At 46.1% G+C, this 26,590-nt stretch overlaps 1 protein-coding gene across 2 annotated transcripts in view; it reads right to left on the reverse strand.

Moving 5' to 3' along the window:
- RHOF (ras homolog family member F, filopodia associated) overlaps positions 1-26,590 on the reverse strand; it is an 81,934-nt gene that overhangs the window by 29,864 nt on the left and 25,480 nt on the right. For both annotated transcript variants that reach the window (XM_040346972.1, XM_040346965.1), the window contains exon 2: positions 17,269-17,356. In XM_040346972.1, the coding sequence (XP_040202906.1) occupies positions 17,269-17,356 (88 nt within the window). The remainder of the gene's footprint in view (positions 1-17,268; positions 17,357-26,590) is intronic.

Here is a 26,590-nt window from a genome sequence, read left to right on the forward strand (position 1 = left end):
TTTAAAAAAAAAAAAAAAAATTAAATGGGTCACTTTTATTCCTATTACAAGGAATGTAAACATCCCTTGTAATAGAAAAAAAAGCATGACAGGTCCTCTTAAATATGAGATCTGGGGTCAAAAAGACCTCAGACCTCATATTTAGACTAAAATGCAATAATAAAAAAAAAAAAAATTGTGCCTCATAAGACGTCACTTCCGCCCTGCTATGGTATGGAGACGGGTGGGGGCCATCTTCCCCTCACTCGTCTCCATACCCAGCTAGGAAGAGGACCCGATCCCGCCGCCGATAACGGTGATCTTGCAGCGAATCCAGGACTGGAATTACAGGACCTGGGCCTGAAGAGATGGATATCTCGGCAGCTGCTGCCGTTACCGAGAAATCCATCTTCAAAAAGAGGATGTATATAGTCGTGCGCTGGTCCTTAACCACTTAAGACCCGGACCTTTAGGCAGGTAAAAGACCTGGCCAGTTTTTGCGATTCGGCACTGCGTCGCTTTAACTGACAATTGCGCGGTCGTGCGACGTGGCTCCCAAACAATATTGGCGTCTTTTTTTCCCCACAAATAGAGCTTTCTTTTGGTGCATTTGATCACCTCTGCGGTTTTTATTTTTTGCGCTATAAACAAAAATAGGAGCGACAATTTTGAAAAAAAAGCATTATTTTTTACTTTTTGCTATAATAAATATCCCCCAAAAATATATTAAAAAAAAAAAAAAAAAAAAAATGGTTTTCCTCAGTTTAGGCCGATACGTATTATTCTACCTATTTTTGGTAAAACAAATCGCAATAGGCGCTTGGCTCGTCTTCTGCTGCCGACGTTGCTGGACTCCAGGACAGGTAAGTGTCCATTTATTAAAAGTCAGCAGCTGCAGTATTTGTAGCTGCTGGCTTTTAATATTTTTTTTTACAGCGGAGCTCCGCTTTAATCCACTATTTCCACAATTCATTCATGTAACAAGCTGTTCTTTGCTCACTCAGCTGTCAAAAGAAAAAAAAAAGCTGGCAAATGGTTAATCAACATGGCAGTGCTGGGAGAGGGCTATAAACAAAGTATCTTTTAGTCCTTTTAGATCACAGGTGTCAAACACAAGGCCCGCAGGCCGAATCCGGCCCTCCAGGCCATTTCATGTGGCCCTCGCACCTTTCCTGCAGCTGCAGGAGAGCTCCAGCCCTTGTTTAGACCCTTACTTTCTGCTTTCAAGCAATGCATCCAGCTTCTTCCCAGCAGCAGCATAAGGTAAAGGTGCACTGTGATGTAAGGGAGAGTGGGGGGCTAAATTTCTGATGGTGGGGTGGCTCTTGACATCTAATGTAAGGGGTGGGGATACGCTGGAGATCTAATCTTACAGATACAACCAGCCCTTTTGAGGGCAATCATAATGATGATGCGGCCCAAGATGAAAGCGTTTGATACCCTCGTTTTTGAGCAAAGAAATTAATTTTTGGCTGTAAAATTAGGTCAGTTTAACCACCAAGACTAAACCTTTTTCTGAGACATGTTGCTTACAAGTTCAATTCAGTATTTTTTTTCCAGAAAAATTACTTATAACCTCCAAAACATTATATATATATATATTTAGCAGCGACCATAGAGCAGGGGTCTCCAAACTTTCTAAACAAAGGGCTAGTTTACTGTCCTTCAGACTTTAGTGGGGCCAGATTGTAGCCAGTGGGAGTAGAAAATCCCCCAGCATCAGTGGACGTAAACAATGCCCCATCATTGGTTTTAGTGGAAGGAATAGTGCCCAATTGTTGATATCAGTGGGAGGAATAGCACCCCATCCTTGGTGTCTGTGGGAGGAATAGTGCCCAATTGTTGATATCAGTGGGAGGAATAGCACCCCATCCTTGGTGTCTGTGGGAGGAATAGTGCCCAATTGTTGATATCAGTGGGAGTAATAGCACCCCATCCTTGGTGTCTGTGGGAGGAATAGTGCCCAATTTTGTTGATATCAGTGGGAGGAATAGCACCCCATCCTTGGTGTCTGTGGGAGGAATAGTGCCCAATTGTTGATATCAGTGGCAGGAATAGCACCCCATCCTTGGCGTCAGTGGGAGGAATAGTACCCCATTGTGGATATCACTGGGAGGAATTTTTGTATTATGTAAAAGAGAATGTTACGCCGTGTTGTGCAGCAGTCTTTCAAGTGCAATTTTGTGGGGAAAAATGAATTAAAAAAACAAAAAACAGTAAAATTAGCCCAATTTTTTTGTATAATGCAAAAGAATGTTATGCCGTGAGAATCGTGATCTTTATTGTAAGCAAAAAAATAAAATAGCGATTCCCATTTTAGCCAGAATTGTGCAGCTCTACTATGCCCATATGATTACCTTGATTTTGGGCCATCTATGCAGTTGGAGTGCAGCAAACCGCATTCAAGGTGAAAGGGCCCTAAAAGCCTGTGCTACTAACTTAGATGAGTGGCAGCAAAAGGGTAAAACAAAGGTCAGTTCCTGATCAACAAGGTGTGTGTGTGATATATATATATATATATATATATATATATATATATATATATATATATATATATATATATATAGTCATTCAGTGCCAACACTGGTATATATATTACAGTTATTAGCATTGAACACATATAATAGAGTTGCAAATATATAAATGGTTACAAAATACAAAGTCCTCTGCTTTATACATGTCATACAAGCAACATACCCAGAGACCCACAAAGCACGGATCTATAACATAATTGCCAAAAGCAAGTCAGTACTTATCATTCAAAAAATGAGAGGTGAAGTATTTCCAAACAATACCAAACATCGTGAAAGTTATTTCCACCCAGTATGTGAATTATGTGGCACACAGCATTAATCATTATTAAATAACACGCCTGACATTCTCAGAGAACATTAGGTGTTTAGAACATACCACAGAACTCTAATGCTATAAACATGCAAGTGTGTTTCTTTATAGCTTTGTTGGAACTGCAAACTGCTATTTGCAAACACTTGTCACTCTAACCATAGATTTCCTGTAACAGCAGCAAAACACTCATTGCTCTGCAATATGGGTCTGTCTTCATCCAACCTCAAAGCATTAGCTGGCAGTGTGAGGACTATGCACTGTATATGTACAATGTGGAACAGACAAACCTGTAAGCAGGAACAGGCTTTGATAGATTTCAGATGTTTGTAAAATACTCAACATTCTTTGATGCCAACAATCAACAAAAACATTTTCTGTGCAGACAATTCTTGGTTCCAACAACGTATACATGGATCAGCATCCATTCTCTCCTCTATCGCAAATCCTCACACCCTGCTATACGTTCAAACTTTTCACCCACCTATGTATACAAAATTTACTTCAAACTACCTACATGGTTGGCTGCCACTTTCATGTGAGAAACCCAACATCTACTGCCACTTTTGGTACATGGATTCTTCCGAATTCTCTCATTTTGAAGTGGGGTGTTTAATAATAAAAAAAAATGAAATGTTAATTATTTAAGGTCATGAAGTGGTCATAGAAATTGCCATTAGAAGAGACAGGCTGCAATACGCCTATAGTTTTACAACCAGGGAATTGTGGGTAGTAAAACTTGCTTGAAACGCTAAGCAAGCCTGGAGCCCCGGAACCCAGAGCTGCTTGCAGTATGTCATATCTAGGGTTAGTAAAGATGGCGAGGAATGACCACAGCATATCCCAAAATACAATGTGCATCTTGTTTATGCCCTAAATTTCCCCGTAGGGTGTGCTGGGGCATTCCTCGGCATCATTTTTTGGACAAGGCAATATCTGCATACTGTTCCTGGGACACCCTCAACAGTCAATTTTTAAGCAAGTTATGCGCCGTATACATCGGTCCTGTCGATCAGTGAATATCTCCTAAACCGCGCAGATATTGCTAGCACCTACAAGTAACCTTAATCTAGGCTTACCTGTAGGTGTAACTTGCAAAAGTGGGTTTACAACCACTTTAAGGCCAAGGAACACACCAGATAGGTCGGGGATAAAGTTGTGGAGAAGATAAAAGCAGGGTTAGGTTTTAAAAAACTATGCCAAGCTTTAATCACTTCTTAATACCCTATCAGTGCACAAACTAGTGCTACAGTAGAATTGTTTTTTGAAGACTCTCCATGCATGCCACTTGGCTGACTCCCTTGCCTTAACACTCAAAATACAAGAATTCTTTATCTGCATACTTGTGCTGGGTTAGTAATCCAAAGTATTCAAACAAAGGTCTGTATGACAAATGACAGCAAGGTGGCTGGAATATATCAGATTTGCTTGCGATTAGCCGCTAATATAGCCACTAGCATTAATCACGTCTTCTCAGAGCTCCATCCAAAACTAGAAAATATTCTGGCTATAGATACACTTGAATCCATTTTATACTTGGCCACTTACATTCAAATTCATACAAGAGAACCTGACTTGTTGGGGGTAATGAAGGAGCACTGCAGCTTAACCGCTTGAGGACCACCGCACGACGATATGCGTCGACAATATGGCACAAGGGCATACATGTACCTCCCCTTTAAGATTCAAGCCGTGCGTCGCGAGCACGTCGCCAGCGGGGCACTCACGACCCGGTCCTCTTCTCCGTCACCGTTCCCGTGGGAACAGCGGACCCAATTGCCGCCGGTGTCCCACGATCGGGTCACAGAGAGGAAGAACAGGGAGAGGTAAGCGTAAACAAACCTCTACCCGTGCTTCCTAGTGAGCCTGTCACTGATCGTCTGTTCCCTGTCATAGGGAAGGATGAACGGTGACGTCACACGTCCAGCCACGCCCCCCCACAGTAAGAATCACTCCCTTAGGGCACACTTAACCCTTACAGCGCCCCCTCCTGGTTAACCCCTTCACTGCCAGTGTCATTTTTACAGTAACCAGTGCATTTTTATAGCACTGTTCGCTGTAAAAATGACAACAAAAAACGCTGATCGCCGCCATTACTAGAAAAAAAAAATATTAATAAAAATGCAATAAAACTATCCCCTATTTGGTAGGCTATACATTTTGCGCAAACCAAACGCTATTGCGATTTGTTTTACCAAAAATATGTAGAAGAATACGTATCGGCCTAAACTGTAGAAAAAACTATTTTTATATATTTTTTGGGGATATTTATTATAGCACAAAGTACAAAATATTATTTTTTTCTACATTGTCGCTCTATTTTTGTTTATAGCGCAAAAAATAAAAACCGCACAGGTGATCAAATACCACCAAAAGAAAGCTCTATTTGTGAAAAAAAAGGACGCCAATTTTGTTTGGGAGACATGTCGCACGACCGCGCAATTGTCAGTTAAAGCGATGCAGTGCCGAATCGCAAAAAGTGGCCTGGTCTTTAAGCTGCATAATGGTCTGGGGCTTAAGTGGTTAAAGCAGTTATTGGGTCAGTACTTCAAAAATTAAAAACGTCACCAGCTACAAGATCTGCACAGTGCGTCCGTAAAGTATTCACAGCGCTTCACATTTTCCACATTTTGTAATGTCTTGTACATCATCTTTAGAAGAGTCTTCCTTCTGGGACGACAGCCATGCAGACTAATTTGATGCAGTGTGAGGCGTATGGTCTGAGCACTGACAGGCTGACCCCCCACCCCTTCAACCTCTGCAGCAATGCTGGCAGCACTCATATGTCCATTTCCCAAAGACAACCTCTGGATAGGACGTTGAGCACGTGCACTAAACTTCTTTGGTCGACCAGGCTAATTGGGCACACATTTTCACTTAGGGGTGTACTCACTTTTGTTGCCAGCGGTTTAGACATTAATGGCTGTGTGTTGAGTTATTTTGAGGGGGACAGCAAATTTACACTGATATACAAGCTGTACACTCACTACTTTACATTGTAGAAAAGTGTCATTTCTTTAGTGTTGTCACATGAAGATATAATAAAATATTTACAAAAAATGTGAGGGTGTACTTGTGTAGTTTTTTTAAATACTGTAAGTATACCAGGACACTCAACACTAAGCTCAGGTGCACCCTGTTCCTACTGATCATCCTTGAGATGTTTCTATAACTTGATTGGAGTCCACCTGTGGTAAATTTCGTTGATTGGACATGATTTGGAAAGGCACACATCGGTCTATATAAAAGTCCCACAGCTAACAGTGCATTTTAGAGCGAACAAAGCCATGAAGTCCAAGGAATTGTCTGTAGACCTCCGAGACAGGATTGTATCGAGGCACAGATCTGGTGAAAGGTACGGATAAAAATCTGCAGCATTGAAGGTCCCAATGAGCACACAGTGGCCTCCATCATTCGTAAATCAAAGAAGTTTGGAACCACCAGGACTCCTTCTAGAGCTGACCGTCCAGCCAAATTGAGCGATCTGGGAGAAGGGCCTTAGTCAGGGAGGTAACCAAGAACCCGATGGTCACTCTGACCGAGCTCCAGCTTTTCTCTGTGGAGAGAGGAGAACCTTCTAGAAGAACAATCATCTCTGCAGCACTCCACCAATCAGGCCTGTATAGTAGAGTGGCCAGACGGAAGTCGTTCAGTAAAAAGGCACATGATAGCTCACCTGGAGTTTACCAAAAAGGCACCTGAAGGAATTCTCTGGTCTAATTAAAACAAAGATGGACCTCTTTGGCCTGAAGGGCAAGTGTCATGTCTGGAGGAAACCAGGCACCGCTTATCAACTGGGCATAGCCAAACCTACAGCGTAGGTGGCAGCATCATGCTGTGGAGATTTTTTTAATGGCAGTAATTGGGAGACAAGTCAGGATTGAGGGAAAGATGAATGCAGCAATGTATAGAAACATTCTTGATGAAAACCTGCTCCAGAGTGCTCTGGACCTCAGACTGGGGCGAAAGTTCATCTTCCAACAGGACAACTACTACAAAGGAGTGGCTACGGGAGAACTCTGAATGCCCTTGTGTCCCAGCCAGAGCACAGACTTGAACCCAATTCAACATTTCTGGAGAGATCTGAAAACGGCTGTGCACCGACGCTCCCCATCAAAACTGATGGAGCTTGAGAGGTCCTGCAAAGAATGGGAGAAACTGCCCATAAATAGGTGTGCCAAGCTTGTAGCATCTCCAAAAGACTTGAGGTTGCAATTGGTGCCAAGTGTCAAAGTACTCAAAGGCTGTGAATACTTACGAACATGTGATATTTTTTGTTTTTTATTTTTAATACATTTGCAAAGATTTCAAACAAACTAACTGCTTTCACGTTGTCATTATGGGGTATTGTTTGTAGAGTTTTGAGGAAAATAATAAAAATGTAATCCATTTTGGTATAAGGCTGTAACGTAACAAAATGTGAAAAAAATAGGATTTTTTGTACTCACCGTAAAATCCTTTTCTTTGTCGTCCATGGACAGACACAGCCTCTTCATTCATGGCAAAGTGGGTTATGTTCCCTGTTTACAGGAGAGGACTAGGCAGAACATGTTAGATACAAATACATGTCATTTTAAAAACACATAACCCTCCTCCCAGCAGCATGCAGCCTCAGTTCGTAACAAGCAGTACAAACCCAAAAAGGAGGGGTGGGTGCTGTGTCCGTCCATGGACGACAAAGAAAAGGATTTTACGGTGAGTACAAAAAATCCTATTTTCTCTTGTCGTCCATGGACGGACACAGCCTCTTCATTCATGTCAAAGTAGGACGTCCCAAAGCAGTGTCAAAAAAATGAGTGGTGGGAACAGTATCAGTCAAAAAAACACACACACACACACACACACACACACAACTTCACCCCAAACAGGCAGAGCTCCTCAACGGAGGAGATGCAACTTTAAACAGCCGCCTGCAAAACCTTGCGGCCGAAGGAAGCATCTGAAGATGCACTCACATCAACCTTGTAAAATTGAGAAAGTGTGAACGGACGACCAAGTCGCCGCCTTACACACCTGAGAGACAGACGCTTGATGTCGGAAAGCCCAGGAAGCACCAATTGCCCTGGTGGAATGTGCCGTGACCGGAAACGTGGGCGCCCGCCCCCTAAGAGCATAAGCCTGTATGACAATCTGTCTAATCCACCGAGAAATGGTGGCAGATGAGACCGCCAGGCCCCTTTGTGGACCAGATACCGACACAAAAAGTGAGTCAGACCTCTGAAACGGAGCCGTAGCTGACAGGTACACCCGCAGAGCGCGTACCACATCCAAGGAAGGAAGTGCAACCTCCCTAGCATGCACTGGCTTAGGACACAAGGACGGAAGTACAATGCCCTCGTTAAGGTGAAAAGATGAAATCACCTTCGGAAGAAAGGAAGGTCGCGGACGTAACACCGCCTTGTCCCTATGGAGAACCAAGTATGGTGGTTTGCAGGACAAGGCCGCCAGCTCAGAAACCCTTCTGACAGACGTAATAGCCACCAAGAAGGCCACCTTCTGAGAAAGCGTCAAGAGAGGGATCTCTCTGATGTCCTCGAAGGGAGATTTCTGAAAAACCGAGAGCACCAGATTCAGATCCCATGGGGGAAGAGGTGGTCTCAAAGGGGGAAGAATATGACGAACCCCCTGCACAAAAGTACCCACCAGCGAATGGGCCGCCAAAGGCCGCTGAAAGAAAACAGCCAAGGCTGAAATCTGACCCTTAATGGTGCTTAAGGCAAGCTTTTGATCCACGCCACGCTGTAAAAACAGCAGGACTCTGGCTACCAAATACGTCCGTGGACGCCAACCCATCTCCTCGCACATAGAGATGTAGGCCTTCCAAGTGCGATGGTAAATCTTCCTAGAGGAAGACTTCCTAGCCCACAGCATAGTTGGAATGACCGAGTCGGAAAGACCTCGGTCCCTTAGAACCTGGCTTTCAATAGCCATGCCGTTAAAGCCAGCGACTGTAAAGCAGGATGGAGTATAGGACCTTGGGACAGAAGGTCCTCCCGCACTGGCAGCCGCCAGGGTGTATCCGCCACTAGGCGCACGAGATCGGTGTACCACGGACACCGGGGCGATTAGGATCATCGGGATCCCCTCAGCCTCCACTCTGCGGAGCAGTCGAGGCAGCAACTTCAGTGGAAGAAATGCATAGATCAATCGATACTGACCCCATGGGGCTACCAATGCGTCTGACGCGTCTGCCCAGGGATCCCTGAACCTGGCCACGAACCTCGACACCTTGCGGTTGAGACGAGAGGCCAGGAGATCCACATCCGGATATCCCCATCTCCTGCAAATGAGTTGAAACACCTCCTGATGCAACGACCATTCTCCCTGGTCCAGCATCTGGCGACTCAGGTAGTCTGCCTGCCAGTTCTCCACGCCTGGGATGTAGACGGCCGACAGAGCCGGCACGCTTCTTTCTGCCCACCTCAGGATGTGAGCGACCTCGGACGCTGCAGCCGAGCTTCGGGTTCCCCCCGATGGTTGATATAAGCCACCGCCGTGGCGTTGTCCGACTGAATCCTGATCGGGCGGCCCTGCAACCTCCTTGACCACGAGGAGAGGCATAGCCCGATTGCCCGAAGTTCCAAGACATTGATCGGTAGACAGGACTCTGCTAGGGTCCAACGACCCTGGGCCGACTGGACCCCCCAGATGTCCCCCCAGCCCGAGAGGCTGGCATCCATCGTAACCACCGTCCACTGGAGGGGGAGAAAAGACTTCCCTGCTCGAAGAGCCGGGGATCTCAACCACCAATTCAGAGAAGTCCTGACCAGATTGCTGACCCGAATCTGACGATCCAGAGACAATGGGGATCTGTTCCACTTGGACAGGATCTCCCTCTGTAGTACTCGGGTATGGAACTGGGCGTACGGTACCGCCGCGAACGAAGCTACCATGAGGCCCAGAACCCGCATACAAAACCGAAGAGACGACCACTTGCGGGATGTCAAAACTCTCACAGCAGACTTGGCGTCTGCAATTTTTCCAGGGGTAGAAAAACCCTCGCTTTTGGAGGAGTCCAGAATCAACCCCAGGTATTCCAAGCGCTGAGTCGGAACCAGGACCGACTTCTGAATGTTCAAGACCCACCCGAACTCTTGGAGGGTCTGGCTGGTTATAGACACGTCCTCCCTTAATTCTGAGGCAGAAGCTGCTCTCAGGAGATCGTCTAAGTAGCCCTCGCTGTCTCAGCAAAGCTAGGATCGGCGCGAGCACCTTGGTGAAAACTCTTGGTGCTGACGCCAGGCCAAAAGGGAGGGCCACAAACTGATAGTGATCCTCCCCGATCGCAAAACGCAGAAACCTTTGGTGACTTGCGCAGATTGGGACATGCAAGTATGCGTCCTTGATGTCCAAGGACGCCAGAAAGTCCCCCGAGTGGAGCGCAGCTACCACCGAGCGAATCGATTCCATGCGGAACTTTCTTACTTTCACAAAGACGTTCAAAGCCTTGAGGTCCAGGACTTCGGGACCACAAACAGATTCGAGTAAAAACCCTGAAACCTCTCGTCCTGCGGAACAGGTAAAATTACTCCGCAACCTAGCAGGTCCCTTACTGCCCCCAACAGGGCAGCCCGACGAGCTGGTAGGAGAGGGAGACTTGAGGGAAAGAATCTGTTCGGGGGATAGGAAAGAAACTATTTTGTACCCCGAAAAAAACACCTCGCAGACCCATCGGTCGGAGAGCAGAGAGGTCCACCGAGCTGTGAACCTGCGAAGCCGTCCCCCCACCCATGAGTCGGGCGGGGCAGGCCTTCATGCAGTTGCGGGCTTGGGTGCCGGCGTGTTTGGCTTACGCACCCAGGGACGTTTCTGTCCCCCAGCTGAGCCCCTGTCGGGCTGGGAGGGTTTACCCGCGGGCCCTGACTGATGAAAAAAACGATTCTGTGCGGGAAAAGAAGGACCCGGCTTGCGGCGGGATCCCTTCCCCTTGGAGGACTGAGGGAGGAAAGTGCTTTTCCCTCCTGTGACATCTTTGATAATGTTGTCCAGAGAAGACCCAAAAAGCCTCTCACCTTTGAAGGGTAAATCCGCCAGGGCCTTCTTAGAGGCCTGGTCCGCAGACCAGCATTTTAGCCAAAGGAGGCGGCGTAAAACCACCGCCGAGACAGAAGCCCTGGATACCAAGGGTGCTGCATCTAGCGAAGCGTCACAAACATAGACAAGGCCATGGACCAGTTGGTCAGCCAGTCTAATTACCTCGGATGGGAGCTGGTGCTCCTCCGCAGCCTGGCGCAAAATCTTTGCCCACTCAGTAAATGTCTGAGACACCAGGGCAGTGGCCACAATAGGCCGCAAGGCAGACCCCAGCATGGAAAACATGGAGCAGGTCAGTGCTTCGGATCTTCTATCAGTCTGAGCCTTAAAAGCAGGAACTCCCTCTACAGGGAGAGTGGTCACCTTGTTTAGCCGGGCGACCGGAAGGGTAAACCACCGGAGGAGAAGCCCACTTCTTTAAGATGTTCTCCTCAAAGGGGTATCGAACCGCCAGGTGGTGAGGGACTACAAAAGCCTTCTGCGGCTTTTCCCATTCCGCATCAATGAGTTTATCAAAGAAGGGCACATAAGGAAAAACCTTAACAGAGCGGTCTGATTTGTGTGAACCAAAAGAGACCGAGCCCTCAGCGGATACCTCAGCTGTACTATCTAGCTTAAGGGAGTCCTTTACAGCATTGATAAGCTCCCTGACAAGTGCCTTATCATGCCCAGACCCAGTTACAGTGTCTTCCTCAGGAAGGTCCTGGTCCACGTCTTCAGATACAACAGAACCAGGCACCTGCGCAGCCAGGTCCTGGTCTGAATCTGAACATTCCCCTGGGGATAGCGGAGGGAGGGGGCGCTTTTTACTCCCTTTACTGCCACACGCCGCTTCCACCCTGGCCACAAATGTCTCCAGGACCGCCGACAAGGAGTCTATAGTGAGTGCAGAAGCAGAGGTACCAGCTGCCTCTGCCATGCTGGGGGAAGTAGGACTAGATACTGACTCCAAACCTGAGGAAAAAAACTCCCAGGGCCCAGTTCAGAATGAACACAAAAGACACCCACCACTCCTGCTGCGCTGACCGGGGGGGGGGGGGGTTGTACAGGGGACTCACCACCGGAGAAGAACTGCTCCGCGCTGCTGCCCGTGTCCCGCACACTGCGTGTGTGCTGTGTGTGGAGAAGTCGTGAGGTAGTGGAATGCTGTGAGGAGAACGGCGTTGCGCGCCGTGAAAACCAACACTAGAGGCCGATAGACTCAAGCAAGATGGCCGCCGAGCATCCACGTGGAGCCTGGTGCGGCTACAGCAAAATGGCCGCCAATGGGATTTTCAATGCTAACTGAAAACCCACTAAAGAATGGCTCCAGCGCCGCCAGAACGCGGCAAAACACAGCATTTAAAAACGGGTGAAAGCATGGAATGACTGCTCAGCCCCCAAACCTGAAAAAAAGTGACACTCCACAGTAAAAAAACACATAGGCCAGGCGCACAGTACACTCCAAAAAGGGAGAAAGAAAGGCGCACCAGCCTCGTGTACTACCGTTTGGCAAATTTTAATGGAATAATAAAATAATGAAAACTACTCACAAACAAAGAATGATAAAAGGCTTGTCAAACGATAATTGAAATACCCCTCAAACCACACTCCAGAATGTAGGGGGGGTGGCGAGGTGCGTTGCTGCTGGCTGACGCGTTTCAAGGTGACAGAGACCTCTTCCTCAGAGCCCAGCCGAATACAGTACACTCCACCAGGTGCCCCCGCCCCATCCCGACAGCAAGCAGAGGGAAAAAGGGGAGCAGGGAAGGGAGGATACCCAAACCCCAGGAATGCCCAGCCATACCACCCCACCTCAGAGGGAGGGACTGTACTTACCCGTCCTGCGACGACTCACTGGTGCATTCCAGACATGCATACAACCGCAATGGAGGTAGCCGTCAGCCCGGTCCACTGTGAGTGAGACAACACTACAGCTCAGTCATGTGCAGACCTCGGAGCAAAGCTCACTGGCCACCCCAGGAGTCATGGGGCATGTCGTGGCAGACCCAGCCTCTTTGCAAAGGTGTGCCCACGCTCGCTGGCCGAACTGAGAAGACTACAAGGATCTATAATATCCAGCCTGTCTCTCAGCCGACAGTTGTAGAAAAATAAAAATAAATAGAAAATAAAATCAAATCCTTTCTTCGGGCGCTGGGCCCAAAAGGGAGCCATACGTCCTTCTCTTTTGCTAGGCAGAACGAAACTGAGGCTGCATGCTGCTGGGAGGAGGGTTATGTCTGGAGGACCGCCCCCTGGGCGGGGCTGTTCAGCTCTGTTTTTAAAATTACATGTATTTCTATCCAACATGTTCTGCCTAGTCCTCTCCTGTAAACAGGGAACATAACCCACTTTGTCATGAATGAAGAGGCTGTGTCCGTCCATGGACGACAAGAGAAAGTGAAGCGCTGTGAATACTTTCTGAACGCACTTTAGCTACAGACTTTTAGTAAATCGACAGTCACCTGTCCAAGGATCCAGTGCCGTCCTCCCCCAGGCCGGTTCTTAACTGGTCTTTGGATTCTCTGTGCTGGCATGTTAACTGTGGACAGCCAGATGGGACCCCTTGCAACTTCACAACCAGCTTGCCCACTGCACATGCATGAGCCGTATTGTGCTTGGTGAATGGTCCTGCAGCCTTCTGGGACTGGTTACGTTGTGGGCAGGGGGTGGAAGCTGAAGTTCCGCTTTAACAAACATTTCCTTTATTTGAATAGTTGTAGCCACCCTGAAAACATAATTACAGCCACAGCAATATAGAAGAACATCAATCGCAGTTTAGCTTTTATTTCTACAACTGCCAGATCATTGCTTCCCTTTTCCATTACGCCTTGGTTAGCATCTACTGAAAGTTCTTAGTTCAGCTTGTAGGAACTAAAATATATACCCAGGACCCTGCCTCAAGATCACCATTTCCCCAACCCCAGCTTTGTCTCAATTTGTATACAGAACAGTAATATTATAATGTACACCTTAGAGAGATAGGTACCCCACTGCTAGCCTTTTAATTCAATGTTTTAACACCACATCATACAAAGAAAATTATAAATATATATATATATATATATATATATATATATATATATATATAATAGAAAAGTGAAGAAATTATAGATAGATACAGAGATATCCCCCAATTCCAGCCTGTCTTTTTGTCCAAAAGAGGAGGAAAGGACTTTACTTAAAGTTTTGGCTAGGGTTTGCAAAGGATAGTATGCCAGTTGGATTTCTACTGCTATCCAGAGATTTCCTCCTACTTAATGTGCTGGGGACAGAACACAGCTTTTCACTGCCATCTGTGTCCTTTTTACCGATTGCTCCTCTCTTGCCGTTTGGTAAAAATCACTGTGCCTGTGACAGTAGGTCCTCGTGCAGCCAAGTCCGTATGCATCCATGCTGCAAGGCTGTGTATACCTACACAGGTGTTCCCATGCTGGCAGTCCTACAGCTGTCAATTTGGAGCATGAATAACTGGAAACAAATTTCACCCAGATAGCAGTAAAAACCTAACATAGGTTCTAATCCTTCCTCATTATATCCAAAACGTAAAAAAAAAAAAAAAAAAAAAAGTTTTGGCTGGACATACACCCAACTTTAAAGAGGCAGGTGAAAAGACCAATAAGTAAAAAAAAAAAAAAAAGAAAAAGGGAAAAAGGGAGTATAAGCAGCTGTAGGCTCAGGCATTTAAATGCATCTGTGTTACCCTGCATGATAGAACGTTCCCTTTAGGCGGAACAATACTTGGCCATGAAGGCAGTAAATGTGTTAAACCAAAAGCAGTGACAGAACCCCTTTCTTCTCAAAAGCTGAACTTCTATTCGATATCAGATTTAATATTATATAGGGTATGGCAAGTATAACCCATTACTACTGCCTTGCTCGCTCTGTGCTTATGGAGCCGGCAACACATACTGAGGCCAGTGTACAAATTGTTTACAGTCAGTCTGCACTGTAACTGAGAAAACACAAAGTAATCTGGTCCACACACCTTCTCATTCAATGTCTTTATCCAGAAGTTACATGAGCAGTCATATACAAACTATGTCAAGAGATCAGCCCCGCTTAGGAAAAGCTAAGCCCTTTCCTTCTCCCTATTTCATGATTCTAGACAGCCAGCTATAAAAAAGCCACATCAATAGATATCTCAGATATCTTCCTTGTCCTCATTCCTGCTCTAGAGACATGTGTAGCCAAGTGCATGGGCTTTATGGCTCCTGACGGGGAAGGGCAAGGGGGGGGGGTTTGCACTTGGGGGGGGGGGTTTAACTAAGGGGGGTTTGCACAGGGGGGTGGTTTTAACTAAGGGGGGGGGGTTTTGCACTGAGGTGGGTGTTTGCACTGGGGGGGGGGGGGTGATTGCACCAGGTTTGCAATAAGGGGGTTGTTTCCACTGAGGGGGTGTTTTTCACTAAGGGGGGGTTGTTTTGCAAACACCCCCCCAGTGCAAACCCCCCCTTAGTGCATAGGGGGACACTGATGGTGGGTGGGTGGAGGAGACTGAGGGGCCCTCTACACCACCTGGACGTGTTGGTGCTTCTGGAGTGTATCGCTGTGTCTGGCTGTGTGGGTGGGTTTACAAAAGCTTGAAAAATCATTGTTGGGCGGTATAGTGGGCGGGTTATTCAAATAATGTTACAGAGCGCTCTAGCCCGTTTTTTTTAACTGCGCATGCGCAAAGGATACTGGGAAATGTAGTTCAATGCACTACGGTGACGTCACTCACACGAATGAGTGCCGAGGTAGAGGAAATGAAAAGGAGAAACGAAACTAGAAACAAGAGGTAGATTACATGAATGAATTTAATGACTTTTTAATCGGTTTTAAAAGGAATGATTAAACTATTCTGTCTCTATTCCTTGCAGACAGACATGTTAGCTAAAAAAATTGTTTTATTTACAACTCCTTTAAGATGGACCTGAACCCAAAAGTAAAGACTTTCTATCTTAGAAATGTTAATTCTTCCTAAACGGTAACCTGATAATCTATCTTTTTTCTTTAACTTCTACTGAAAAAATGGCAATGCATTTCCCAGTATGTGAGGGTGCCTAGCCACTCCTGCCTAACCAACCTCATAGCAGTATATGGCTCTGATAGCTAGTCTTAAGATTTGGAGTGAGATTCAGTGATGCAGCTACTATGCTGCATCAGGAAGAAAAGCCCTGCGTCTACCTATGTGGTCATTCCACATGGAGACAGTGCAGACCAAGGAATGGTAATTTAGTACTGGAAGAAGATCTGCTGCAAGGAGCCTACAGACAATACTGATGACTAGTTATTGGTCGTCTTCTGGTATGGGCAGAAGGTGGCATACGACTCACTTCCTTTCCCACCCTGACAATGCTGTGGCTTAGTGACTGGTCCAGTGCCATCACTATTTCTGTGTAAGCTCTGAATATAGCAACTTGGAGCTTACTGCATTCCACAGCTGAAAACCTAGATGGGGGGAAGTGATAGAAGGAGAGTATGCGCTGCTGGAAGGTAGGCATTAAATCAAAACTATTGCTTTGCCCTTCATGGTCAAAGCAATTTTCATTGAAGGCCTCATTCACCATGAATGGGACATTTTTGTATGCAGCTACAGTTGCCAGGTGCTGCAGGTCTAAAAGGTATGCAGCGGCTGCAAAGACACAGCCACCCATCCTAAATTGACAGGCATGTGGGTGCAGTTCAGAGCCCCTGAACACAGACAATGTGTGTTCAGGTTGCTAACCTGCACACTTGTCAAATTAGGATAAGCAGCTCTATCTGTGCAGTTGCTGCCACCTCAGACTTAGATGGCAGCACCTGGGGGCTCCAGCCGCATAAGCAAATGGCCCATTCATGGTGTGTGGGCCTCAGCGCCCAGTTGAATGGGGCCTAAAGCCGGCCATACATGGATTGAAATTCAGCCAGTTCAGCAGGGCCCAGCCAAGATTTAATCCATGTATGGGTAGGCTAGTCGATCTATCGGATGACTTGGGTACAACCAGCCTGTTGGACTTTTTACATTGGATTACGGTCAGCAGCAATAGCCACCAGCAGTAATCGTTTTCTGCTGGCCAGGAATGCTCCCTGCAGCCACATCCCTACCAGCAGAATACAGGAAAACTGCAGGAGGTATTCCCCCCTTCAGCAAGGTCAGTATTGATGGGGGAATCGAGTGAAGGAAAGAAAATCTATGGGCTGCTGAAGAAAGCTGGTTTGCAGAGTACATGCATCACTTGTTCTCTGCAGTTAGTTCAGTACAGACACAATCAGGCTGAATGTAAATTTAAACAAAGCAACACGTATGCTGGGCTGGACCTGTTATGACAGCCCTGAAATCAGACAGCGGAAACGGCAGAGATAACAGGTGATTTCTGCAAAGTTGTTGGTATCCCTGGGTGTATTACAAGAGTGAATGACATGAAAATTTACATTTTATATATAATTATATAATTACACTGAACATACCTGCTGTATCATACAAATGAAGACAAATCTCTTTGTTCCCAATAGTGACGCTGGTTGTATATTTCTCAAAAACAGATGGGGCATATTGCTGTTGAAAGAAAGCAAAATATTTATATACAATTACATACATGGTTTTACAGATACCAATACATTTTTAAGTTTATAAACTTGGTCCTTTTTCACATCAGTTAGGCTGCATTCACACCTAAGGCTGCATTCACACCTGAGCGTCGGTCGTTCAGCGTTTTTTTATGCGTTTTTTTCCGGCGTTTTGTCGCGCGTATTCATGCTTATTTGCGCGTTTGCATACAGCGTTGTCCGACGTTTTTGTACTTTGACTTTTTTATTTTAGCCAATAGGAAAAACTATCATCTTTTCATCACTTGTTGCTATGTTGGTAGTTTTTTTTAATCTTCTGCATGGGCGACAAGTTCTATTGATTAAAGCGACGAAACGCCCGTAGCAAACGCCCGTTGTCGCGCAAGTCGCTTGAATCGAGCGTTTCCATTACTTTCTATGGGAAATGGAAACGCTCAAATACGCCCAAACCGCCCGATACGCGCGACAAAAAAGGGTCCGGAACTTTTTTTGGCTACAGGCGATGGGCGTCAGGCGCATCAGCGTTCAGATGTGAACCATCCCCATAGACTTTCATGTATTTTGGTTCCTCTGGCATTTGTGAGCGTCGCGCTACAGGCGACAAAACGCCTAGGTGTGAATGGGCTCTTAGCGACAAAACGCCCGACGCGGGACGCTTCTGTCGCTAGAGGGGAGAATTCCCATTGCCGTCTATGGAGATGGTTCACATCTCATAGACGCGCAACGCCTGTCGCCTGAAAAAAAGTCCCGGACCCTTTTTTTCACGCGACAGGCGCGTTTTCCCATAGACAGCAATGGGAATACTTTAGAAAAAAAAAAAAAAAAAAAAAAGATACATTTGTAATCGCGGCAAATCTGCCGCTACACGCGTACGCGGCTGTCGCTTAGGTGTGAATGCAGCCTTATATGCATTACTTCCATTTCTCCCTGATTAGTACAACTACATAGGCCATGTTTTCTCTTGGGGCAATTATGAAAACGTCTGACTGTCTGAGGGCTGATCCTTCCCATATCAGAAAAGGAAATATCTAAATGAATTGAAAACATAAAACCCTGAAGAGCCAATAAGATGAAAAAAAAAAAAAAGAAGGACTGAGGTTCATCGTGTTCAGCCTTTCAAAACTCTCTGGGACTTTGTTGGTGTGATTTTGAGGTCTGCACCCCTACTATGGCCATTACAAGGGCTTTCCACTCTTTTTTTAATCCTACCGAATGCAACAAGGTACTGCAACATACAAACATTTCAGGTAAAAACACACGGGGTACACTTTTTTTTGTCATTCAAACACGAGGGGTACACTTTTATACATTATCTGGTCTTGTCCAAAGTTTGGAGCCTTCTGGAAGCAAGCATATCACATACGAGCCAATTTACATTAACCTTGGGAAGAACGCGGCTGCATATCTTCTCCACTTAATTATAAAAAAAATCTTTACTAATCCACTTTCTCAATGCCACTAGGGCCTGCATCCTTATGCAATGGAAACAAGAAGCACCACCTACATTAACTCTGGCAAGACGAACATCACTGAACGCCAACATATGGAGGATCTGACAGCAACTTTGAACCACTGGGGCAACAAATTCAGGCATACAGCACATGGTTTTACTGATTAGACTTCGTACATTCCAGGCAGTATAGAAAACCTTTCTTGGGCACCTAAACCATGGAATAACCGCCCCTACAAATGAACCAATAATGCAGGATACAACGAAAAAAAAAAAAAAAAAAACTTGTCAGCTCTGATCGGAGCCACTGCACTAACCATGCAAGGTTAGTTCAGCAACTTCCACCACTACCCCCATCAGTAATATCGGTCATTGGCTGAAAGCGCTGATCAGGAGTCGGTTGGATGCAAACAATAGAAGTTAATTTACAAGTACTAAATAATAAGAGGTATTTTTAGGGGTTAAGAAAAAAAAAAAAAAAAAAACACCTATGAAGGTCGGCTTCTGTCAGATGAGCATCCTCGAAAACCATCATCCGACGACTCCTGGTCAGCGCTCTCAGCCAATGACAGAGATCACCGACGGGGGTAGCAGTGGAAGTCGCTGAACTATCCTTGCATGGGTCGTGCAGTGGCTCAGATCAGAGCTGACAGGGCAAGGGAAAATCACTCCTGTAAGAGTGATCATGGGGGAAACGTTTTCCGGACATTTAGAGCCGGTTCACACACAGGCGACACGACTTTGGGGGCGACTCGGCAAGGCGATCTCAAGGAGTCTTGAGAGGCAACTTGCAAAATGACTTCAGTATTGAAGTCAATTCAGGTCGCCCCAAATCGCCCCCAAAGTCGTACAGGAACCTTTTTCTAAGTCGGAGCGACTTGCGTCGCTCCTATTAGAATGGTTCCATTGACTACTGTGGACCGCGACTTGTCAGGCGGCTAAGTCGCCTGACAGGTCGCCCCAGTGTGAACCGGGTCTTACCCTTCCCTAAAATAAAATTGTTTTGGCAATAAATAAACAATAAAATTGTTGCACTTAAAAAAAAAATAAAAAAAAAAAATATTATATCTATTCCAACTTACATACAAATTCAACTTGGGACCTGTAGGTTTGTTCTCATCTTGTTTTTAACCCAGGGACTGCCTGTATGGGCAGGCTGAAGGTACCAAAGTTGATTGATTGATCAACTAGGGTACAACCAGCCTGCCTCATTTTACATGTGATTTTTGCAAGTGGCTGGTATAGGTGCTAGCAAAAATCACGATGTGCTCCCTGCAGGAGAACACAATGGCTCCTGTCAACACCATCTGTGTTGATGGTGGAATTGAACGAATTTCTTTCCTGCAACCACATTTGCTCAGTCCATGGCCGGCCTTAGCCCTTAGAGCAAGGGTAGCCAAACTTCAGCCTTCCAGAACTAAAAGTCCCATTAAGCCTCTGTGAGTCATGTTTGTGTCTGTAAAAGTCTTAAAATGCCTCATGGGACCAACTTCGATACCCACTTGAATAATAGATGCCTTTATAACATATGAGTCTTAGTAGCCAAGTCTCTGGCTAGTGTCGTTCCTACACTCTAACCCAGCCCTCAAATTTTCCACTCGCCTACTCGCATTTTGCGAGTGAAAAATGAGGTCTTGTGAGCTGGGCTGTCTGCCTGGGAGAGGGGGGAGAGAGCACCGCCAGCGGGGTTGATCAGGAGCATGGAGGAAGAGGAGAGCCGTGGCATAGCATGCTGTTACCGGCGCTTACATTATGATTGTCTCCGCTCTGCTCGCCTCCTACTGACCTGCGCCTGTGATAGAACGCATCGCAGCAGTGGACTGGCGTTCTATCACAGGCGCAGGTCAGGAGGAGGCGGGTCTGTGTCGAGCAGAGCGGATACAATCATAATATAAGCGCCGGTAACAACATGCTATGCCACGGCTCTCCTCCTCCTCCTCCTCCATGCTCCTGATCAACCCCGCCGGCGGTGCTCTCCCAGGCAGGCAGCCCAGCTCGCAAGACCTCATTTTCCAGCAGAGCAGAGACAATCATAATGTAAGTGCCAGTAACAGTGTGCTATCCCACGGCTCTCCTCTTCCTCCAGCCATGCATGCCTCGGCCCAGGCAAGGCTGCAATGGTGGGGCACAGTGTGGCTGCAATGGTGGGGGCACAGTGTGGCTGCAATGGTGGGGGCACAGTGTGGCTGCAATGGTGGGGGCACAGTGTGGCTGCACTGATAAAGTTGTTGTTAATATTTATTTTTGTAACTTATTTTTGCATAAAACATTTAAGTGTCATTTCATGAGATAATTTATGAGGGCATGTCTAGGGGCGGGGCAGGGTAGAGATTGAGTGGGGCACTGGCGACGAGTAACCCTTGAGGGCTGGCTAGTAGCTCAGTGCTTGAAATTTTGAGCCCTGCTCTAACCAACTCATGTTAAAATTAAACACATCGCTCAATAAACATTCCTTCTGTTAAAAAAAGTAAAAATAAAATGCCTCACGGTTAGGGTGGATACAAATAAATAAAAATCTGGTGTTTTTTGATTTTTATCAATTTTAATAAACTGGATAGATTTTTACTCCAAAAGCAAAGCTAGTTTTCTATTTAAGATACATTAATAATTTTGTTTATTCAGCATGAAATGGAGCTTTATTATGAAGCATGAGGCTGTATATTCTGCAATATTTACATTTTTGGTAAATCATTCATGCATTCACACAATTTCACAGTAACTATGAGATAAAACAAAGTTCATGAATAGAGCTTTATCCCATTGCTTTAAAAATCTATGCACACTATAAATTGTATGATTGAATCGGTTCTGATATCACCGCTTTACTAACCTGACAGCTTATTATTCTAAATAGGAAACCTTAATTTTGTTTGCAAATATTAAAAGATTCTAACTACCAGCAAGAATGAGTCCTTACATTTAAAGAGCACCTGTCATTTCAGATCCATCATGGCAGCGCCCGTTAGGGGCATCCACTCACCTGCTGCTGCCACGTCCCTCACCTTGTTGCGTCACTGCCGCATCACCAGCCGTCCCATGAAAGTGAATGGGACGGTCAGGGAGTCAAAAGTGGGTCAGAGGAGGAGCCGATGCGGGACAGAGATGACAGTTGCCCTTTAACCACTTGCCGCCCGCCAATGACAGATTGACGTCGGCAAAGTGGTTGTAGAATCCTGACTGGACGTCATATGACGGGGGCGCGCATCGCGGCGATCGTTGTTGCAGGGTGTCAGTCTGACACCCCGCAACACCGATCTCGGTAAAGAGTCTCTCACGGAGACTCTTTACCACGTGATCAGCCGTGTCCAATCACGGCTGATCACGATGTAAACAGGGCCGTTGACGGCTCTTCCTCACTCGCGTCTGACAGACGCGAGTAGAGCCGATCTGCGGCTCTCCTGACAGGGGGGGGTTCGCGCTGATTGTTTATGAGCGCAGCCCCCCTCGGATCGCCACATGGACCACCAGGGAAGCCCACCCTGGACCTCCAGGGAAGGGCAAACCAAAATAAAAAGGGGGCAAAAAAAAGTCTGAAAAAAAAAGTCTGGAAAAAAAAGTCTGGAAAAAAAAATGATGCCAAAAAAAAAAGATGCCAATCAGTGCCCACAAATGGGCACTGACTGGCAACATAAGTAAATCAGTACCGCCCCACAGTGTCCATCAGTGCCGCCCCACAGTGTCCATCAGTGCCGCCCCACAGTGTCCATCAGTGCCGCCCCACAGTGTCCATCAGTGCCGCCCCACAGTGTCCATCAGTGCCGCCCCACAGTGTCCATCAGTGCCGCCCCACAGTGTCCATCAGTGCCGCCCCACAGTGTCCATCAGTGCCGCCCCACAGTGTCCATCAGTGCCGCCCCACAGTGTCCATCAGTGCCGCCCCACAGTGTCCATCAGTGCCGCCCCACAGTGTCCATCAGTGCCGCCCCACAGTGTCCATCAGTGCCGCCCCACAGTGTCCATCAGTGCCGCCCCACAGTGTCCATCAGTGCCGCCCCACAGTGTCCATCAGTGCCGCCCCACAGTGTCCATCAGTGCCGCCCCACAGTGTCCATCAGTGCCGCCCCACAGTGTCCATCAGTGCCGCCCCACAGTGTCCATCAGTGCCGCCCCACAGTGTCCATCAGTGCCGCCCCACAGTGTCCATCAGTGCCGCCCCACAGTGCCCATCAGTGCCGCCCCACAGTGCCCATCAGTGCCGCCCCACAGTGCCGCCCATGATTGCCCATCTGTGCTGCCTATGAGTGCCCAGTACCGCCCATGAGTGCCCATCAGTGCCGCCCATGAGTGCCCATCAGTGCCGCCCATGAGTGCCCATCAGTGCCGCCCATGAGTGCCCATCAGTGCCGCCCATGAGTGCCCATCAGTGCCGCATACCAGCACCGCCAATCAGTGCCACCTCATCTGTGCCCGTCAGTACTACCTCATCGATGTCCATCAGTGCCGTCATATCAGTGCCCGTAATTGAAAGAGAAAACGTACTTATTTACAAAAAAATAATTACAGAAAAAAAATAAAAACGTAATTTTTTTCAAAATTTTCAGTCTTTTTTTAGTTGTTGCGCAAAAATAAAAAATTGCAGAGGTGATCAAATACCACCAAAAGAAAGCTCTATTTGTGGGGGGAAAAAGGACGCCAATTTTGTTTGGGTACAGTGTAGCATGACCGCGCAATTGCCATTCAAAGTGCGACAGTGCTGAAAGCTGAAAATTGGCCTGGGCAGGAAGGTGCGTAAGTGCCCTGTATGGAAGTGGTTAAAAATTTGGTTTTAAAATCTAGTCGATTTAAATCAGTGGTGCCCAACCAGTGGCCGGGGGGGCCACATGTGGCCTGCGGAGCCCTCTGATAGGGCCCGCGACCTCCTGCTCTGGGATGGAATAAAATAGAATACTGTTATTGAAGGTAAGTTTATTACTAAAAATCACAGTGTATATATGGGTATATCTGTTCTGCAGTGGTTACTGGGCTGCTTTCAAACTGATCCACAGGTTCAGAGAAGAGCACCTGCGGGTTACCTGCACTGAGCCATAGACTTCTATTGCTATGAATAAGCACTAGTTTCAGTGCGAAACATGTCAGCAGTCAGATTTTATGTTGCTGCGACTTGTAGTGCTGTCCTTTTAATAAAAGGCTACAATTTGTTCAGAGTGCGACTGTCCAGAGACAATCTTTGTTCCTGCTTTGCCAAGTGCATTGCCTGCACCTGAGTTGTCTGCAATGGAGGATATTCATCTGGGTTCCCAACTGGAGCGGCTATTCCCTTTTCCACCGATTGATACTGTCAGAAACTCAGAGCTGTCCTTTGTCTTGTTCACTCTGCCTGTGTTATCTCAATGAGTCAATCAGCCCTCCCAGTTTGTATCTAGAATTACAAAGCACTGTGTACCTATGTTGTGAAGAGGAAGGATAATGTAGTTTAAACACAAAAGATCTGGGCAGGGCAATTTTGTTTGCCATTTCAGTCAAGAAACGGCACAGTATTAGCCCAAACAGATAACTAGGAGTGGAGTGCATTTCTACTAGATTCAATGGGTATTTTCTTATATGGCAGGGCTAAAACAGAAAAATGCGCATGTTTTTCAAAAATGAACAGAATTTCTTTATTTTCCCCTGACACACAGTTGAAATATCAGCCACATGTAGAGGATGCATGGGTTTCATAAACATGCATTCTGAAAAAGGAAGTAGAACCACAACATTTTTTTTAAGGGCTTTTGAACACGGGTCTGCTCAGCCTGTTCATTCCTGGGAGTTTTTCCAGGTGCAGTGTACAGCCTGTCACTGACATATATGGCTGTGCACCGCTGTATTCGGTATACAGTCATGTTATCATACAAGTACAGTGTCCATCAGGGTCATTCATGTCCATCACAGGCTTTGCGTTGTACCTGGGCTGCCCAGGTGCAGGTGGAGGAAATATGCCAGGAATTATGCTGGCCCTTCTGCAGAACCCCTAATCCTTAAAAACCAACTAAGAAAGTTTTGTTCACTTAACCTTGCTAGGTTCAATGCATTGCTCTCTCCAACTGTATTGGCTAGATAATTTTTAGGATAAAAAAAAAAAAATAGATGATCTTTTATATATTTCTGTCAAAGTGTTTTTGCTGGACTTTTTTTTGCAGAATAATGGTACACCAAACTTGCACTGTAAATTATATCACTAGGGTTGTACCGATACCACTTTAAGACCGAGTACAAGTACTGAAACTTTTTTCCGCCCCCAAGTACTCGCCAATACCGATCACCGATACTTTAATGTCATGTGACAGTGGCACAAATATGCGGCACAGATGAGGTGTTGACTGTCATTTTGTTTTACTCACACATATCATTTTTTTCGTTTTTTACAATTTAACTTTTAAATATTCATTATAAATGCTCAGTTATGAATGAACAGAGCCAGTGATCACCGACAGATTCCAAGGAAGGGAGTGAGCAGACCCTTTAGCTTGTTCTTTAACCACTTCATTACTGGGCACTTAAACCCCCTTCGTGCCCAGACCAATTTTCAGCTTTCAGCGCTAACGCATTTTGAATGACAATTGCGCGGTCATACAACACTGTACCCAAATTATATTTTTATATATTTTTTCCCACAAATGGAGCTTTCTTTTGATGGTATTTGATCATCTCTGCGATTTTTATTTGTTGCGCTATAAAACAAACAAAAAAAAGACAGAAAATTGTGAAAAAAAAAAATATATATTTTTTACTTTTTGTTATAATAATATCCCAATTAAAAAAAAAAAAAAATGCCCTCAGTTTAGGCCGATACGTATTCTTCTACATATTTTTGTTAAAAAAAAAACGCAATAAGCGTATATTGATTGGTTTGCGCAAAAGTTATAGCGCCTACAAAATAGGGGATAGATTTATGATTTTTTTTTTTATACTAGCAATGGCGGCGATCTGCGATTTTTTTGTCAGGCCTGCGATATTGCGGCAGACGTATCGGACACTTTTGACACAATTTTGGGACCATTCACATTTATACAGCGATCAGTGCTATAAAAATGCACCAATTACTGTATAAATGTGACAGTGGCAGTGAAGGGGTTAACACTAGGGGGTGAGGAAGGGGTTAAATGTGTATCCTGGGTGTGTTCTAACTGTGTGGGGGGAGGGGACTGACTGGGGGAGGTGACCGATGCTGTGTCCCTAAATACAAGGGACACAGATCGGTCTCCTTTCTCCCTGACAGGATGTGGAGCTCTGTGTTTACACATAGAGCTCCACGTCCCTGCTGTCACGGCCGATTGAGGGTACCTAGCGGACAACGCACGTCGTTTCCCCGCTGCGCGCCCTCAGCGGTGCGCACGGGGAATGTAAACAAACAGGACGTCCAAAGACGTCCACTCGGCACTTGGGAGCCGCGCTGTGGACGTCTTTCATCCATAGCGCGGATCCCAAGTGGTTAAGAACTGCAGTTTAGTGGAACTGCAAAGCAGAGGCTACATAAGTGTACATATGAGCAAATATTGCCGCCTCATATTTAAAAAAAAAATTACACTGAAACAATTTTTTTTTAAAACATTAGAGGGGGGGGGGGGGGGGTTCACCCAAAAATACATTTTTAACATTACATTCAGCCGAGTTGTCCTAATGACAATCGGCTGTTTTTTTTTTTTTTTCGTACATACCGTATTTCAGTGCCGCTTCTGGGTAGGTCTTCTGCGGGACTGGGCGTTCCTATCTGATTGACTGTCGCATACAGCGCATCACGAGTTGCCGAAAGAAGCCGAACGTCGGTGCGGCTCTATACGGCGCCTGCGCACC

The sequence above is a fragment of the Rana temporaria genome, chromosome 1 (genome assembly GCF_905171775.1).
Source record: "Rana temporaria chromosome 1, aRanTem1.1, whole genome shotgun sequence".
Classification (NCBI taxonomy): Eukaryota; Metazoa; Chordata; class Amphibia; order Anura; family Ranidae; genus Rana; species Rana temporaria.